Source organism: Clarias gariepinus, chromosome 18 (genome assembly GCF_024256425.1).
Source record: "Clarias gariepinus isolate MV-2021 ecotype Netherlands chromosome 18, CGAR_prim_01v2, whole genome shotgun sequence".
In the NCBI taxonomy this organism is placed as follows: Eukaryota; Metazoa; Chordata; class Actinopteri; order Siluriformes; family Clariidae; genus Clarias; species Clarias gariepinus.
In genome coordinates, this window is record NC_071117.1 from 18,181,598 (window position 1) to 18,200,426 (window position 18,829).

General features: G+C 41.9%; 1 protein-coding gene across 1 annotated transcript in view; it reads left to right on the forward strand.

The window, feature by feature from the left end:
• Window positions 1–15,357: 15,357 nt before the first annotated feature.
• Window positions 15,358–18,829, forward strand: part of nalf1a (NALCN channel auxiliary factor 1a) — a 94,912-nt gene continuing 91,440 nt past the window's right edge. Inside the window, exon 1 of the mRNA XM_053477262.1 lies at window positions 15,358–16,431. Coding sequence (XP_053333237.1) covers window positions 15,805–16,431 — 627 coding nt within the window. The 5' untranslated portion in view covers window positions 15,358–15,804. The remainder of the gene's footprint in view (window positions 16,432–18,829) is intronic.

Below are 18,829 nucleotides of genomic sequence, written 5' to 3' on the forward strand. Positions count from 1 at the left end.
TTTCTGGCGATCGTGCAAGTCTTAATCAGTAAGCAGTGATAATTGGACATATCTCCTAAGCAGATAGAAGAGAGATGTTGTGTTGCTCCAGGCCTCACCAGGAAGTAATTGCTGGGAAATGGCAGCATGTCTCTGACAGCAATGAGGCACCCCATGTAGATACATGTACTAATAATGGCTGGATTTGCCTTGCAAATGAACATTTATTTACTTGAGATGAGTCCACCTACTGCTTTTGTGCAATTAACCCTCTGTTCCTATATTTTAAGGTTCATTCATGAACAAAAGCTTCAAGTAAAACGCATGCAATTATGAACATTTTCTTCCATTTTCAGTCTTGTTTTACTCTCAGAGATCTCGTTAAGGAAAATAGTTCATTAGGGAAACTCGATTGAAATGAAAACACCTCAATGCACACATACTGTACATGTAGATCATGTGAGCTGCTGTTTAGTTATTAAAAAGAATTCATGCTGCAGCACCTAAATGACATCCATCATTCAGATCCTTTCTGTATTACATGACTCCTGATTGCCATCCGGATCTAAATCACAGCTCTGGTCCCACTGGCTCCTCTCGGCTCTGCCTTCTGCCAAATGCAGCTTTTATTGCCATTATTGCATCAGGCCACTTGTAATGGCTCTGTTACTGTATATGGATGTGGTGGATCCCTGGTGGCAGACACCTGGTCTGCTTAATCCAAATGTCTGTGTATAATAGGAAGCTATTGAGATCAGTTCTTATTACTTCCTGCTTGACTATTGGATTTGGGTCAAAGTTCAAAGGAAAAACTTTAAGCAGATACACAAGAGTGGTTTAACATTACAAGAGCTGAATAAGAAACATCATGCCATCCAGTACTAAGATCTTCACCAACAGGATTATAAATATTATAAAGGGAATACTATTTAGGCGGCACAGTGGCATAGAGGTTAGCACTGTTGCCTTGCACCTCCAGGGTTCTTCCTCTGCTTGGTGGGTTTCCTTCCTGGGATAGGCTCTAGGCCCCCCTTGACCATGTATACAAGATAAAGCAGTGTAAACTGTGGGTGAGTACAGTATATAAAGCGCCAGTGATAATTTCATGCATTTCGGATGTTATTTTAGTTCAATTCCATCATCTTTAGTATCAGTCCCAAGATCAGATAGGCGTTATTGACGTTTTCCAAACTTCTTGATTTCATTGAAATAACAAATTTCAAGCTTTGGGGTGGAGTCGGGAATAACTGTAAAATGTCATACATGCATTATTTATTTTTATTAATATCACCTACATAACTGCATATTCATTTCATTGTTATGCTGACGATACACAGTTATATGTCTCAGCAAAACCTGATGAGAAAAAACAGCTTACTAAAATTGAGCAATGTGTGCAGGACATAAGAAATTGGATGCTAATTAACTTCCTTCTGCTAAATCCGTATAAGACAGAAGGACCGCATACAGCTAGGAGTAAAATTTTAGATCACACCGTAACTTTAGATGGCCTTTCTGTTCCATCAAATGCAACAGTGAAAGACCTTGGTGTGATTATTGATTCCAGCCTTTCATTTGAAGCACATGTAGATAATATTACCAGGATAGCATTCTTTCACCTCAGAAATATTGCCAGAATAAGAAATTTATTGTCGCTAAACGACGCAGAAAAACTAGTTCATGCTTTTATCACCTCTAGGTTGGACTATTGTAATGCCTTACTGTCTGGTTGTTCAGCTAGATGCATAAATAAGCTTCAGCTAGTCCAGAATGCAGCAGCAAGAGTCCTCACCAGAACCAGAAGATATGAGCACATCACCCCTATCTTATCTTCACTCCATTGGCTCCCTGTGAAATTTCGCATTGATTTTAAAATACTACTCTTGACATATAAAGCATTAAATCTCACGCCGCAGTACCTGAGCGAACTGCTAGTGTCTTACGATCCGCCACGCCTACTTCGATCAAAGGATGCAGGCTGCTTGTCAGTACCGCGTATTATGAAAAATACAGCTGGGGGCAGAGCTTTTTCTTACAAAGCCACAAAGTTATGGAATAGTCTTCCAAATAATGTTCGAGACTCTGACACAGTCTCAGTGTTTAAGTCCAGGCTAAAAACCTATTTATTTAGCCAAGCGTTTTTATAAATAGATTTGCCATAGGTAAAGGAGCAGATCTGGGGGACTCATGGTATTATGGTGAACTGGTATGTTTGGATGCTGTCTTCCTCACTCTCATTGATCACTCAGGTTTGCTGACGGTGAGGTGATTGTTTGCTTTACATGTCAGGAAGCCCTCATGTTTGTGTTTCCTTCTGGCTCTCCCTTTTAGTTATGCTGTCATAGTTAGTCCTGCCGGAGTCTCTGCTTGCACTCTACAGTTAATATACATTCACATTATACACTGTGTGACTGTGACCATACCTAACTGCCATCTCTCCTCTTCTTCTCTTTCCCCCCCTCTTTCTCTTTCCTCTCTCCTCCTGTCCCCCACTTTCACTCTTTCTCTCTCTCTGTCGAGCTACACATGTCGTTCCTGAGCTGCCAGTGATCCAGACTCCCTCTGCCCTCCGGACCTGTCTGACCCATCCTGGTGCCCCGCTTCTGGCTGAAGATCTCGTCACATGGATCCCCCATGTGTCCCTCTGGGATGCGTCTGGTGTCTGGGAATGATTCTCTCTACCTAGAAAATGGTTCTGGCCTTGACTGGTGTTGGCAACTGTTTCTCTGGGGACTTGACAGTTCGATAGTTCATGACTGGAACTTCTTACAAGTCTACCTGGGTCTTCAATAACTACCTGGACTCCATATTAACATCAATTAACATCAGCTATTATAGCTGAACTGCCTCCCACCCTACACACTGTATAAATGCAGATCATTTACTGCTTTCTGTTTCACCCAAATGAGGATGGGTTCCCTGTTGAGTCTGGTTCCTCTCAAGGTTTCTTCCTATTACCATCTCAGGGAGTTTTTCCTTGCCACTGTCGCCCTCGGCTTGCTCACCAGGGACAAACTGACCATTTTGATTCATACAAATTCACATTTCATACAAACTTAAATAATTCTTTTGACTGTGTAAAGCTGCTTTGCGGCAATGAAAATTGCTAAAAGCGCTATACAAATAAAATTGAATTGAATTGAATTAAATTGAATATTCATGCACCTGTACAGTCAGCCAATCATATGGTAGCAGCCCAATGCATAGAATCATAACAGGTCAAGAGCTTCAGTTAATCTTCACCTCACATAACAGAACTTGGAAAGAGTAATCTCATTTACCTTAACTGAGACATGTTGTTAGTGCCTTCAGATCATATTCCAGTCTTCAGCTGTCCAGTTTTTGTGAGCGTGCACCCGCTGTGGCTTTAGATTCCTGCTCTTGGCTGGCAGGAGTAAATCCCAGTGCAATCATCTGTTGTTGTGGCCTGTCCGATTCAAGATTTGTAGAGTTGTGTCTTGTGGTTATTTGAGTTATTCTAGCCTTTTTGTCAGCTTGAACAAGTGTGGCCAATCTTCTCTGACCTCTCTCATCTCATTGCCAAGCATTTTTGTTGCACGTAGTACTGATGTCACCACCCAAAGTTTGAAGTTTGATAATGCTTATTGTGTACATCTCAGGGGCGCTGGGGCCGGAAGGCAGGGTACACCCTCAATAAGGTGCCAATCCATCTCAAGGTACAAGTACGTACACACACATTCACAGACTTTAGCGCAATTCGGAGAAGCCAGCTAATCTAATATGCATGTCTTTAGATTGTTGGGGGAAACCCACTAAGCATGGTGAGAACATGTACAGTCCACATACAAACCTGGAACCCTCAGCCCTGGAGGTGGAAGCCAAAGTGCTAACCATTAAATTTTTTTGGAAAATTGTAATGGTCCCTGGAAGGCTGCGTCAGAGATGTCTTGAACTCATTTTTTCCCCTCAACTCTTCCTGTTTACGCACTGCTTCTAATCGATGTAAGAAAAATCTAACTCAGATTTATGGTTAGACATTATAAATTATTGATCTACATTAAGCTCCTACAGCTGTTTATTTGTTAGGACTCTTTTGTGTGGCTGTGCTGCTGCATGTATGCTTATACTGTATATAAATACAATATTTTATATTCATCATAAAATAGGATTTCGGGAACTGTAATTGATTTTATGGAAAATAAAATAAACCCAAGGCGGTATAGTGGTGAGCGCTGTGGCCTCGTGCCTCCAGGGTAGATGATTGGTCTCCTGCCTCGGGTCTGTGCGTGCGGAGTTTGCATGCTCTCCCTGTGCTTGGTGGGTTTTCTCTGGCTTCCTCCCACCGTCCAAAGACATGCAGAGGAGGATAATTAGCATGTCCAAAATAATTGCCCATAGTGTGTGAGTAGGAGTGTGAATGTGTGTGTGCTTTGTACCCCAAGTCCCCTAGGACAGGCTTCAGGCCTTCTGCGACCCTGTAAAAAGCGGTAGAGTGAGTGAGAGTGAAATACCAAATGTTCAATATTGCAACCTTTGCCAAGTTGCTGTACAGCCGAAAGACTAACAACAACAGTTTAAATATTGTTTTATACACTCACATAAAGGATTATTAGGAACACCTGTTCGATTTCTCATGAATGCAATTATCTAATCAACCAATCACATGGCAGTTGCTTCAATGCATTTAGGGGTGTGGTGCTGGTCAAGACAATCTCCTGAACTCCAAACTGAATGTCAGAATGGGAAAGAAAGGTGGTTTAAGCGATTTTAAACGTGGCATGGTTGTTGGTGCCAGACGGGCCGGTCTGAGTATTTCACAATCTGCTCAGTTACTGGGATTTTCATGCACAACCATTTCTAGGGTTTACAAAGAATGGTGTGGAAAGGGAAAAACATCCAGTATTCGCCAGTCCTGTGGGCAAAAATGCCTTGTTCATGCTAGGGGTCAGAGGAGAATGGGCCGACTGATTCAAGCTGATAGAAGAGCAACTTTGACTGTAATAACCACTCTTTACAACCGAGGTATGCAGCAAAGCATTTGTGAACCCACAACACGCACAACCTTGAGGCGGATGGGCTACAACAGCAGAAGACCCCACCGGGTACCACTCATCTCCACTACAAATAGGAAAAAGAGGCTACAATTTGCACGAGCTCACCAAAATTGGACAGTTGAAGACTGGAAAAATGTTGCCTGGTCTGATGAGTCTCGATTTCTGTTGAGACATTCAAATGGTAGAGTCAGAATTTGGCGTAAACAGAATGAGAACATGGATCCATCATGCCTTGTTACCACTGTGCAGGCTGCTGGTGGTGGTGTAATGGTGTGGGGGATGTTTTCTTGACACACTTTAGGCCCCTAAGTGCCAATTGGGCATCGTTTAAATGCCATGGGCTACCTGAGCATTTTTTCTGACCATGTCCATCCCTTTATGACCACCATGTACCCATCCTCTGATAATGCATGTCACAAAGCATTTTAAATTGGTTTCTTGAACATGACAATGAGTTCACTGTACTAAAATGGCCCCCATAGTCACCAGATCTCAACCCAATAGAGCATCTTTGGGATGTGGTGGAACAGGTGCTTCGTGCCCTGGATGTGCATCCCACAAATCTCCATCAACTGCAGGATGCTATCCTATTAATATGGGATGAAAGGGGGTCAAACACCGTATTAGTATGGTGTACCTAATAATCCTTTAGGTAAGTGTATATAAACTTAGACTTTTGATGTTTGATTGTGCTGGTATGATTGTGTGTACTATTCCCATAGGCAGGTCTCTCTTCCACAATTTGGTGACAAGTCTGTTGATTTTTACGAGGATCCGGTGCTCCACTTGCTGAACGTTCAAGGGAACAACTGCAGTCGGCTCCGAGCCACCCCGGTTGGGATCGGCATGACATACGTTTGCATCATTCAAATGTTTTACTGCAACTAAGAGTCTCCTCACCATACTGTGCTTTCTGTCAATGTCCATCAGTTTTATGCCTTCACAAGTCCTACTTTTACTTGCACAGTATATCAATTAATATTCAGCTATGCTCTACTGACCTTTTCTATGTTTTTGTTGCCCAGAAACTGTATATGGATTTTCTATGTATTCCCAGTCCTTACTCTTTAAAAAAAAAAAAAAAAACAACAAAGCTCCTAATATAGCACATTGTGTTTGTGCCCTCGATAAAAAAGTCATCTAGTTGTTGCCCAGAATTTCGGCTATGAGCTGTTGTGTTCTCACATTATTTTCTCTCCATATGTGCTAACAAAACAGATATTTGACAGCCTTTCAGTGCATTTTATTTTTCTCGGTTTCCTCAGTGGTTTCACGTACCGGTGTGTTCCTGATTTGGAAGAAAATAATCCATGAACTACAAATATTTTTCAAAATTCACACAAAAGATGACAAAACTAGCCCAAAAAGTATGGCCAATGAAAAACATTTTTTCTTCATTTTTTTAAAAATACATTCCTAATCTACAGACATTAAATATTCCATCATAGGCACAGTTATTCACTCACACAGTGCTTTTATTTGCAGAAATGTATTATCTGCTGTAAAATACGTTACAGGGCAGTATAGGGCAGTGTGATTCATGCCCCAGTTGGGCCTCTATTATTAACTTGCTGCAGTTGCCATTTTTACCACAAGGTGCAAGAATGGCGCTAAAGTGAGTATGTAAGCTTGTATCTGTTGTGGGTCATGGGCGACCTGGAGTCTATCCAGGAACTCAGGGCACAAGGCTGGGAACACCCTGAAAGGTGTGCCAGTCCATCACAGGGCACAGGTGCACACATACCCAATGGGCAATTTGGAAAGACCAATCAGGCTTCAATACGTGTATTTAAGTTATAAGTTAAGCCTTTATTTGTCACATAATCATTACAGCACAGTGAAATTCCTTCTTCGCATATCCCAGCGTAACTGGGGTCAGAGCGCAGGGTCAGCCATGATACAGCGCCCCTGATGCAAATAGGGTTAAGGGTCTTTGCTCAAGGGCCCAACAGTGGCGACCTGGTGGAGCTGGGGATCGAACCACCCATCTTCCGATCAATAACTCAGTGCCTTAGCCCTCTGAGCCACCACTGCCCCAGGATTTCCTGATTTGGACTATCAGGGAATCCCGAGGTCCCAAAGGAAACCCACAAAGCACTGGGAGGAAATCCCCCAGCTGTGCATCACTATACAGTAGGTCTAGTACCCACATTAAGGCTACTACTACCAGTCAGTCAGGGAGGGCCAAAGACTATCACATGTTTCCTAGCTTCCAGCATCTTTTCAAACTGCTCGCACACTCGGAGAACAGCGCTATCTGCTCCTTCCGCCTGCATCAGCTCACAGACGGCTAGCACTGGCTGTAGAGCTATGATTAATGTGAAAGCACCAAGTTCCTCCCATCCTACCCCTGCTGAGAGAGCTTGGCGAATCAGCTCTCTCTAGGCCCCGGCCGCAAGAGGTTACAGCATCACCCGGGAATCTAACTAACGATCTCCGAATGAAAGGGCGTGCACCTTACCACTGTGCCATGAAGATTAACATTTGTTTGAAAAGCCGATATACAGTATATGGGGTCCAAGATCAAGCCATCAGTGTAGCCCAGATACATAATTTGATTATCCATGCATGCGAGCTAGTGTTCTGTTCACCCCTTCTCTTTCACCATATTTTGGATGATTGAAGTGATATGGCCTATAATGGAAACGCTGTGGCCTTTGCAACAAGATCATTATGAACAGATGACCCACTTTCATCTTCACATTTGCTTTCAGGCCTGTTTCTATTCTCCATCTGGCCATAGACTGCCAATGTAGTTGTTTAAATGTGATTCCTTAAAATGGCCATCGACTTTATCAGCCTGAATGGTTTTCTATACGCTGGATTATACTAATTCTGTGTGCTGTGTCATTAAACTGCATGCCAGATATAGTAGAGATTCCCTTCTGTTAAAAAAAAAAATAGCTCTGAAACCATCTGACTCCACAAAACCTCTGAAAGTGTGCTGTGGTATCTGGCACCAGGACATTAGCAGAGATCCTTTAAGTGCAGTAGCTGCAAGGTGAGACCTTTATGGATCAGATTTGTTTGTCCAGCACATCTCATGGATGCTCAATTAGATTGAGATCTGGGAAAATTGGAGATCAGTTCAACAATCTTGAACTCTTTGCCTGCTAAGCCCTTTACACAGCAGGTTGTGACGCACCGAGAGCTCTCATACCTTTCTATCATTGCCAACATAACTTTTTGCTGCATTAGTTTTTCTCTGTGGCAGACCAACCAGGCTATCCATTGCTCTCCACAGGCATAAATGAGCCTTGGGTGCCTATGATCCTGTCTCCTATCAACTGGTGTATAATTGATCATCTGTGTTAATGTTATGCGCACTAGCAGTAATTGAGGCATCCTCAGTATGCAATAATCTGCTTTGAAGAGTTAATATTGAGATGTGTCTAATACCTATACTCCGTGAAGCCTTCATAACGGCTCTTATTCTTGACAATACTGTTCTTCCAAGGCCTATTCCATAACATGTCTTAAAGTAACATCTGAGTGTTGTTGTTACTTAATTACCTAATACCAGCATCCAGTATCGTTCTAAAATGCATAAACTAAAACCATTCATGTGTATATACAGTATATTCCATTCATTCCTAACCCATATAGAATCTTATTATGTGATGCTCTGCATTATAATATATGCTGTGCTGTCCAGAGTGTACCCATGACCACACAGCTACAGTATGTGTGCAAGTAGAAAAGATTGGATTTGCTCGTGCATTTTAACTGTCAGCCTGACGTGAACAGCTAAATTATGTATGCAATAGGGTATCCAATAATACTGTTTGGTATGCTTGACCAAAACGTACCGGTCACCTTTATGACATAAATTTTTTAATGATCCTCCGGTTGTAATATCTTCTGCTCTTTATCATTTCACACCTGAATTAGACATGTCCCCAAGATGTCCCCATAAAAAAATATGCCTAAAAAAAAAATTATATATATATGCATTTAGCGGTGTGGTCCTGGTCAAGACAATCTCCTGAACTCCAAACTGAATTGCAGAATAGGAAAGAAAGATGATTTAAGCAATTTTGAGCGTGGCATGGTTGTTGGTGCCAGACGGGCCGGTCTGAGTATTTTACAATCTGCTCAGTTACTGGGATTTTCACGCACAACCATTTCTAGGGTTTACAAAGAATGGTGTGGAAAGGGAAAAACATCGAGTATGCGGCAGTCCTGTGGACGAAAATGCCTTGTTGATGCTAGAGGTCAGAGAAGAATGGGCCGACTGATTCAAGCTGATAGAAGAGCAACTTTGACTGAAATAACCACTCGTTACAACCGAGGTATGCAGCAAAGCATTTGTGAAGGTACAACACGCACAACCTTCAGCGGCTACAACAGCAGAAGACCCCACCGGGTACCACTCATCTCCACTACAAATAGGAAAAAGAGGCTACAATTTGCATAAGCTCACCAAAATTAGACAGTTGAAGACTGTAAAAATGTTGCCTGGTCTGGGGAGTCTCTTCTGTTGAGACGTTCAAATGGCAGAGTCAGTTTATTTGGCGTAAACAGAATGAGAACATGGATCCATCATGCCTTGTTACCACTGTGCAGGCTGCTGGTGGTGTAATGGTGTGGGGGAGGTTTTCTTGGCACGTTTAAATGCCATGGGCTACCTGAGCATTGTTTCTGACCATGTCCATCTCTTTATGACCACCATGTACCCATCCTCTGATGGCTACTTCCAGCAGGATAATGCACCATGTCCCAAAGCTCGGATCATTTCAAATTGGTTTCTTGAACATGACAATGAGTTCACTGTACTAAAATGGCCCCCACAGTCACCAGATCTCAACCCAATAGAGCATTTTTGGGATGTGGTGGAACGGGAGCTTCGTGCCCTGGATGTGCAATCCACAAATCTCCATCAACTGCAAGATGCTATCCTATCAATATGGGCCAACATTTCTAAAGAATGCTTTCAGCACCTTGTTGAATCAATGCCACGTAGAATTAAGGCAGTTCTGAAGGCGAAAGGGGGTCAAACACCGTATTAGTATGGTGTTCCTAATGATCCTTTAGGTGAGTGTATATTTCAGCCATAGAGTCAGTGCAATGTATAAATAGTGGTTAGTCCATATTGCCAAAGTTTATTATTTCATAATAAATATGGTAATATTTGATAAGGTCAATAAACTTTCCAATAAATTTAATGACCAATTAAATAGCCTGACAGTTGAGCATCATCATTTGCATTTGATCTTTGAACATATAAATGTCTTAACCTTCTTACTTTCATGACTTTTTTTTTGTTCATCTCTTTTTAGTTTATTTACCATAATAAGGTTGGGTAGTTGCATTCTCACACTCACTCATTCTGGTTTTACAGATCTAGGCCAAATTCTTTATGCCAATTTCAAAGGTGCTGCATCATTCAGGAGGAAACAGTGCGGTAAATTCTCTCTCTCTATGTCTCTCTCTCTCTCTCTCTCTCTGTGTCTCTCCTCATCACAAGCCATGCAACTTTCTAAGATCTTCTGAAACCACAGTATGTCTGATACGTAATAGTGAAAAAAAGAAGAAGAGAGAAACAGTATTTAAAAAACACTATATAATGTACAGTACAGGTTACAAACACAATAAATACACTGAACAAAACAGTTAACAGGATTCAATGTGTATATTGCTCACTCACCCGTTCTCTATACAGCTTATTCTGTTCACGGTCACAGGAAGTCTGGAGCTAACCCAGGGGACTTGGGGCACACACACACACACACCCACACACACACACACACACACTGAGAGATGGCACAAGCACACACACTCACACACAAACTCACAAACTATAAGCAATTTAGAAACACCAATTGGCCTACTCTACATGTCTTTGGACTGTGGGAGGGACCCGAAGCAACCAGAGGAAACCCACCAAGCACGGGGAGACCATGCAAACTTCATGCACTCAGACCCGAAGGTAAGACCTGAACCATCAATCCTGAAGGAAGGAGTCCACAGTGATAACCCCTATGTCACCATGCTGACACTAGCTGACCAGTAGTTAAAAAACAATAATAAACAACAATATTTCAATTAACATCCAAATACAGGCTAAAAATAACTTTTACAGCTTGAGAGTTTTTAGTTTATGGGATGCAACCTTCTCTTTGGCATCAGAAGAAACAAGTTTGGATTGCATGCAATTTACACTGCTGGGCCAAAAAAGTCACACACTGTAAGAGTTCCTTCAATCTTCTTTAGCTTTGATTGCAGCACACACTGTGGTGGGCTTCCATGTGTGAAAATTATTTCTCATGCTCCAAGAACTTTTTCACAATTTGAGTCTGGAAATATGCCTGTGCCATCAGGTAAGAAAAACTTAATTGATGTGATACCTTGGTCATTCGATACATTCAGGTCATCAGCTGACTTCATTTTATTGTAACATAATGTTGCTGAGCCTAGCTCTGACCGACTGAAGCAATGCCAGATCATAATTTTGCCTCCTGAGGCTTGTACAGTAGGCACTATGATTGATGGGTGCATTGTTTCATGTGCATCTCTTCTTACCCTGATTAATCTGCCCTCATGAGACCATATGCCCTTTTTCCATTGCTCCAAAGTTCCACTTATGCTCTCTAACAAATTTAAGCCTTTTTTTCTGATTAGCCTCACTAACAAGTGGTTTTTATATTTTATAAGTGGTCTAAACGATAAACGACAATAAAAAACATATGTGAAAGGAATTTATTCAAGAATTCTGGAGAAAAAAACACAACTATCCTTCACACAAAGTGATAGTACCATTCAAAGAAAAGAACATTTCTATATATTTCTAGTGTAGTGTTCCTGCACAATTCCCGGGTGGATGCAGAATCCAGTCTGAAATATTTTCAGACTTACAAAGTTACCGTCTGCAAACATTTGCTTACAGTTTGCTTTGACAGATCTTTGTGAGAAGGGTGGTAGGAGTCACTGGTAATGGTAATGGCTTTATACATGCATTGGTAAAAGAATTGTGCCTAATTGAGCAAAGTTCGAATATCATAATTTAAACTGTAACATAGAGGGCTGAAATAGGATGGCGTTTTAGGGGCAGTGGGTCATTGAGAAACCTGTTTGCCTCAGAAAAAAGATTGAAAGAAACCTTGATTGTGTTTCTTAGTCATTTCTTTTCTCTGTGTAGGGTGTTGCGTTCTAAAAAAGCAAGCTTGATGATGTGCTTTGACCTATGCTCAACAGCACAATCATGTGTCCAGAACACAAAAAGCAGTGCACCGAGCAAACAGTTTTGGGGGATAACGGTGATCAAAATAGTGGCACTGCAAGAAGTGTTGCCATTTTTTTATGCACTGATTGCAACTGAAGCCACTAAACAGCACTCTCTGTGTCTCATAGTTTTCTTTTATGTCTATTTTAAAGCTAACAGAATAGTACCACTTGCATGTAATGTACTACCATTTGTAAACCAATCAGACAGCTAGTAAATGCTTTACTAAATATAAAGCCATTTTCCTCCTGGCATCATAAATGGTACACTTTCATTTTAATTTGAAGAGGGGAATATTAGTGATTTTTGTTGAAATGCAGCACATAATCATCTTTATAATTTTTATGGCAATGTTTAGATGTTTGCCAATATTGTCGGTTTCATCTAGGTTCTTTGCTTTTCTCCAACTTCCCAAAAACAATAGGTAGATTTGATCCCCTAAATTAACCGTTTGAGTGCAAGCATAATAAATGTCTTTTACTAATTGTTTCCTCTGACACATATGGTTTTCTCTAACAAAACATTTAATTTGAAAAACTTAGTTTTTTCAAAACTGAATGAAATTATCCCATTTTGCTGATATGTTATCCTAAAGTGTGAATAATTATGCAAATGTATGCAAGTATGGTGCCTTGCAATAAGCAGGTGTCCCATATGAAGGTGTCACCAGTTAGGTTGAGGTAGGCATACCTTAATCTTGATGAGAGTGAAGTGGCTACTGAAAATGCATGAATTACTGTATATTAAGACTAGGTTTATTGTTTAGCTCTAATGACTTAAATCAGTTAATGTATAAAGTTCTTTAATAGTGTAACTAGCCTAATTTTATCAGCAAGTACATAATAACAGTGTAACTTATTAGAATAAATCAAATATATAGTAAATAACAGCATTTAGGGGTTAATCACCATTTGTACACTATTTAACTGGTAACGTGATCATGGGCTTTAAAGGCTCACACATACCTACAGGGACCAAAGACCAACCTCCCTAGTTTGAGCCGATAGATCCGAATCCGATCAAGCTTCCATGGGATGCCCCAGACAAACATTTCTGATACATTTCTGTACAGCACAACCCACTGTACCAAAAGGAACCTCTGCCAATGTCCTGGTGCCAGGAACTCAAATCCTTGGTAGTTTTAATGTTAACGATTTAATGGACAAATTTCTCCTTTTACTGCAATGATTTTATGGGCTGATTTCTGATAGGCTAATGACTTCAAATCACTGCAAAAGTTGGGTGATGTTAGTTCAGGTTTAAATCCATCTTATTTTGTTAGTTCTGGAGTAAACTTGTGTCAAAAATAAAAAGACAGTAGCAAATTTCCTTATAAGACAACTGTCTATTGACCCAAGCATTCGGGCCATGCTGTAAAAAAAATCAGTTTAAAAAGTGTGAACATTTTATCAAATCAGTTTTTTTAAAGGCAAACATGCTTCAAGCTGTTAATATGCTGAGATTTGGCAAAAGACATCCGAGCAAAGGACACATATGCTGTTGATTACCCACCTCTCATGTGCCAGGCTTCAGGTCAAAACACCTTATATATGTGTGTGTGTGTGTGTGTGCAGGTGTGTCTGTGTGCAGTGTGAATGTGGGAGAAGGTTCACACTATACCATATGGCTGTCCACTGTGAGACAAAATAGAAAAACAGGAACTCACAGCAGAGTAGCTGCCCAGTGCTTTGGCTCGACCTTCCTAAGACTTTATATGTGACAGAGTAGTCTTTATTCTGACTACGAGTTTTCATCAGTTTATTCTCACTACAGAGTTTATCCCAGTAGATTTAGGGCACAATGCAAGGTACATTCCAATCCATTGCAGGGCATGCACACAGGTGCCAGGTATTTTAATATTGAATGAACACCAACAGTGTTTAATAAACACCTTACATTTTAAATGAACTTGTTTCGGCATTAAATAAACACATAAAGTGCGAAATAAATGAGTATGGTGGTGAATAAACATGCAAAGTTTTGAATAACGAGTGTTGAATAAACACCTAAAAGGCTTGGTGAACATACGCAGTGTTAAATAAGCACCTAAAGAGATTAGTGAGTGTATAAAATGTTAAGTGTGTGCCTAAAGTCTTGCATAAAGATTATGGGTGGGAAAAATATCAAACTTTAATGTATCATAATCCAAAAATGTATAAAATTGATACAGGGAGGTTCATGTGATACAGGGAATACATACAGGTATAGAGATACAGAGAGATACACCACACTTAGCCATAATATTAAAACAGAATGTTTTTATTTGGTTATTTTTATTATCAGAGAAGTGGAAAAGAGAAATAAAGCACTAAAATTCCACAGTCATAAATTTTTGTCATTGAACTTTTGAATTGTATTGTATTGAAATCAGGTCTGCACAATGGCACTGTTGCCTCGCATTTTTAGGGTCATGGGTTCGATTCCGACCACGGGTCTGTGTGTGGAGTTTGTATGTTCTGCCCATGCTTGCCAGGTTTCCTCCGGGTGCTCCGGGTTCCTTCCACGGTTCAAAGACATGGTTTGTTGGTCTTACTAAATTGCCTGTAGTGTGTGTGTGCGCCTTGTGATGGATTGGCATCCTGTCCAGGGTGTATCCCACGTCCTGTCCTAAGTCTCCCAGGCCAAACTGTATACAGGATAAACACTACTGTATAGATGAGGAATTAATGAATTAAATCATATAAAAAATATACTGTCCCATAATGTTGAATAAGCATCTATAGCGTTGAATTAACTCTGTAGTATAAAATGAACACTTAAAATGTTTAAATATCCATCTAGAGAGTTGCATGTAGACCTAGTGTTAGTGTTGAATGAACATACGTGTACAGTTTTGAATGAACCCCTAAAATGTTGAACAAACCTCAGCAGTGTTGAATGAACCCCAGCAGTGCTGAAATAACCTTCAGTGTTGTTTGGACCCTTACAGTGATCTTTTGGGTCAATGTGTTGATTCAGCACCGTAGACGTTTTATTTCGACCACCCGGTTACCTCGTACCAGCACGAAACACTGCGGATGACGTAAAACGCTCGCGCTCTCTCGGAGCATTCGGAAGCGCGCGGCGACGGCGGCGCGCGGCGTAAACGTCAGAGCAAGATGAGCGCGGCGGACGTCGAGGGGGAAGAGGCCACCTCGTGCAGACGCGGAAGCGCCGGATCGAGTCCCTGCGCTTCCAGCCAGAAACCCCGGAACCGGAGCCAGCGGCCCGAGCGCACCGCGGCGGCTCTGCGCCAAGCGCGAGAGCTGAGCGCGTGACGAACAACGAAGAGCGAGGAGACCATGTTGCTGCGCACGCGACCGCCTCTTCTTCTTCTTGTTCTTCTACTTCTTGTTCTTTCTCGCTCTCTCGAGCGGGCCTTCGACGATGCACGCAGTAATAATAATCCCATCGTCCCCCAAATGGACTAACTGATTATCGCAGATCATCGCGGAGGGAAGCCGCCGTTCAGTGTCAAGCAGGGGAAGTGAAGGTATACAAAAGGGGAAAAAACACGGACGCGCGAGGCAGACCTCAACGTCAAATGAGCATAGTGGCAGAAAGGAAGCCGCCACGGTGGAGTCGGCCGGTGCTGCGCTTGTCCGAAATATGACCAGCGGCGCTCGCAAGCCTCGGCAGAGAAATGACGGCTTAACGCACCGGCTTGCACCGCGCGAGAACGAGCAGCAGTCCGCAGACTCCGAGAGGGTGCAGCGATGGCGGCTCTCCTTGGCGTCGCTCGTCGTCTTTGCAGCGCTGCTCTCTGACCGGCCGCGCTTTTGCGCCGAGGCCAATCTCACCAGTAGCCGAGACGAGGAGACGGCCGGGATAGCTTCGCCTCGTGACGCCGTTCCCGTTGGAAACACTAGTAAACCGGCGTGGAGACTGGAAACGTGCCGCGCGGACAGCGCGCCCAGGAGCTGCTTCACGTTCGCCGACGCGGACCAACTGTGTGCGGGCCTCTCGGGGCCAGGCGTGAACCCGGGCGACTTGTACCTGTCGTTTTGCAGTGACTACTCGCTAATGGATTTGCTCTACGGCTTGACGAACCCGGACAACTTAAACTGCAGCGTGGATGCGCTCGCGAGCGGCGACCCGTCCATGTGTATCCTGTGCGTGCAGGCGTACCAGCGCTATGACGTGCACGCTCAGGAGAAATACGAGGAGTTCGAGAGCATGACCGAGCGCTACGAGACGGACGCGTACTCGGTGCGAACGTGCATGGATAAGTGTAAGGTAGGGGGGCCGAGAATGGTACAAATTCTTCGTTTTTGACCAGGTCGTCATGGTAACTGACGACATGGTTTCATCGGGGCACCTTTTTTTTTGGTGGGGAAAGTACCTGTGATAATGATTTGCTTTTTTAAACCAATGCACTAATGTGGTGTCTATGCGTAATACGGGATTCATTTCAGGATGAAAAGAAGAGCAGCATGTTAAAGAGGCCCTTCTGTGTTTTAGTTGTCTTTGCCTGTTGCATTCATTGCACGGCAGAAACACAGTGTTCTGGCGCATCAGGTTGCAGCTGGCCAAGGTTACTGTGTCAGTGCACCAGCAGCATCAAAGCAGATATTTAAGTCAGTGTGTGTGTGTGTGTGTGTGTGTGTGTGTGTGTGTTAGTCTGTACGGAAAGGATAAGGTTTTATTTATTTATTTATTTTTTTACAGGCCAGGTGTTCTCTCACATCCGCACCACTCCACGTTTGAGTACATTTCAATAACACTAAATAGGGCACCGGTGCTTCCCCGCAGCTAATCTGCTAGAAGAGCTTCCCCTCCCCATTCGGCCTTTGTTTGCACATCACTCACTCCACTCGTGTGCCTCTTAATCACACATAAAACTCAACGTTAGAGTTTAATAGCTAACATTGTTCCTATAAACGGTGAGGTGCAGAACCGAGGTAAAGATGGCTGCCCTGATAAGGGACCCAATCATGCTGGGTTCTCGTCATTGTTGTTGCCGGACCATTTGTTGCTGTCACTGAACCGTTTGATGGGGAAGAAATTCATGGAAAAGTGTGTTTGTATGTGTGTGCCTGTTATTGTGTGTTTGAGAAAGAGAGTGACAGAGAGAGAGAGAGAAAGAGAGATTCCCTGTCCATGGTGCTGAAAACTCTAATATTGCATAATAGTGTGGATGTGTGCATACAATGAAGTTTATTGACCTAACCTGTGTTTGCCATTATTTAACGATTTAAGACATCATTAGCTTAATGGAAGCAACTTCACTTATCCTAATTGTAGGCTATCATACTGGCCCTAGACATCGTGTTGCCTTTTAATGAAAACAAAACAGCCTTAGTGTATGTGAGAGTGTGTGTGTACATGCTGGTATACATCTGTATTTTGGTGGAGACCAACTGAAAAGAAAAGGAAAAGAAAAACCCAAGATCCAAAAGGTTTCATTTTATTTACTTGGGTTCACGTTAAGGTTAGAGTTAGGGTTTTAATGGCATAGCCTGTTAACCTCAAACTGATACTTTACTAGGACTAAAAGCCCCAAAGGTGTTACAGTATGAAAGACTCCTTGTGCACAAGTGATCATGATAAAAATATGCCTTCCCAAGGTTGGTGGGGAAGAACTTGAGTAGCCTGCACAAAGCCATAAACTCAATCACATGAACACCTTCAGGATAAACTGTAACACTAACTACATGCCAGTTTTCTCATTTTCTGTAAGTGTTTGAGCTCATTTGTGACTAAATTGGCAAATTCTCACAGCTGTAGAAAACAAAATCCAGTAAAAAGTCTTTCCTAAAGAGTGGAGGTTGTTGTAATTAAAAAGGGGTGGGCTAAAGCCATATTAATGGCCCTGCTTTTGAAGTGTGATGTTCAGCAACTGCATATTGCATTGCGTGTAATGGTCAGGTGTCCATAAACAGTACTTTTGTCTGTATAGTGTATGCCAGTGAAAGGTTCTTACAAATATAGTAAGACAATCGTTTATTTATGCATTTATGTATTGACAGACTGGATGTTGATGGACTGGCATTGTTGTGGTGCTGCATATTACAAAACACACATTTGTATATGACGAGGTTTACAAGGGTATCAAGGATGCTTTCTATTTCTATTACAGTAAGAATAGTTTACAAAATGTAAACTATGTTTGTGTGGATTCATGCCTTTGTATGCTTATGTGAGTGAGTTATGGTAGTTATGCTCACCCATATTTGAGCACATGACTTCTACTGAAACATCAAAATATGAACAGGACAGTGTCAAACTTTTCTAACATCATGAAAATAGATAGGGTTTGCCTAATCTTACACACATACAACTAGATAGAATCTTAAGCTATGTAAATGGAGAGGCATAAAAGCTTCGTGATGAACAGTCATAACCAGGCGGTCATATCATAGTTTTGAAATTTTTATAATGCCTATGCAATCATTTTATAAAACCATGGCATTTTTACATACTTTAAGCCATTAAAAAAAACATTCAGTAAAGAGCTTTGCCAAATCAGTGTTTAGGATTAAAACCTTCTCAATTGTGTTGAAAGACGAGGAAGAGATTTATCAACCGATATTTAATTATTTTATTTCTCTACATTTCAGCCGCCACACTCTTTTGATGATCAAGTGCAAAACTAACCTGTGTGAATTGATACCAGACTTGATACCAGACTTGA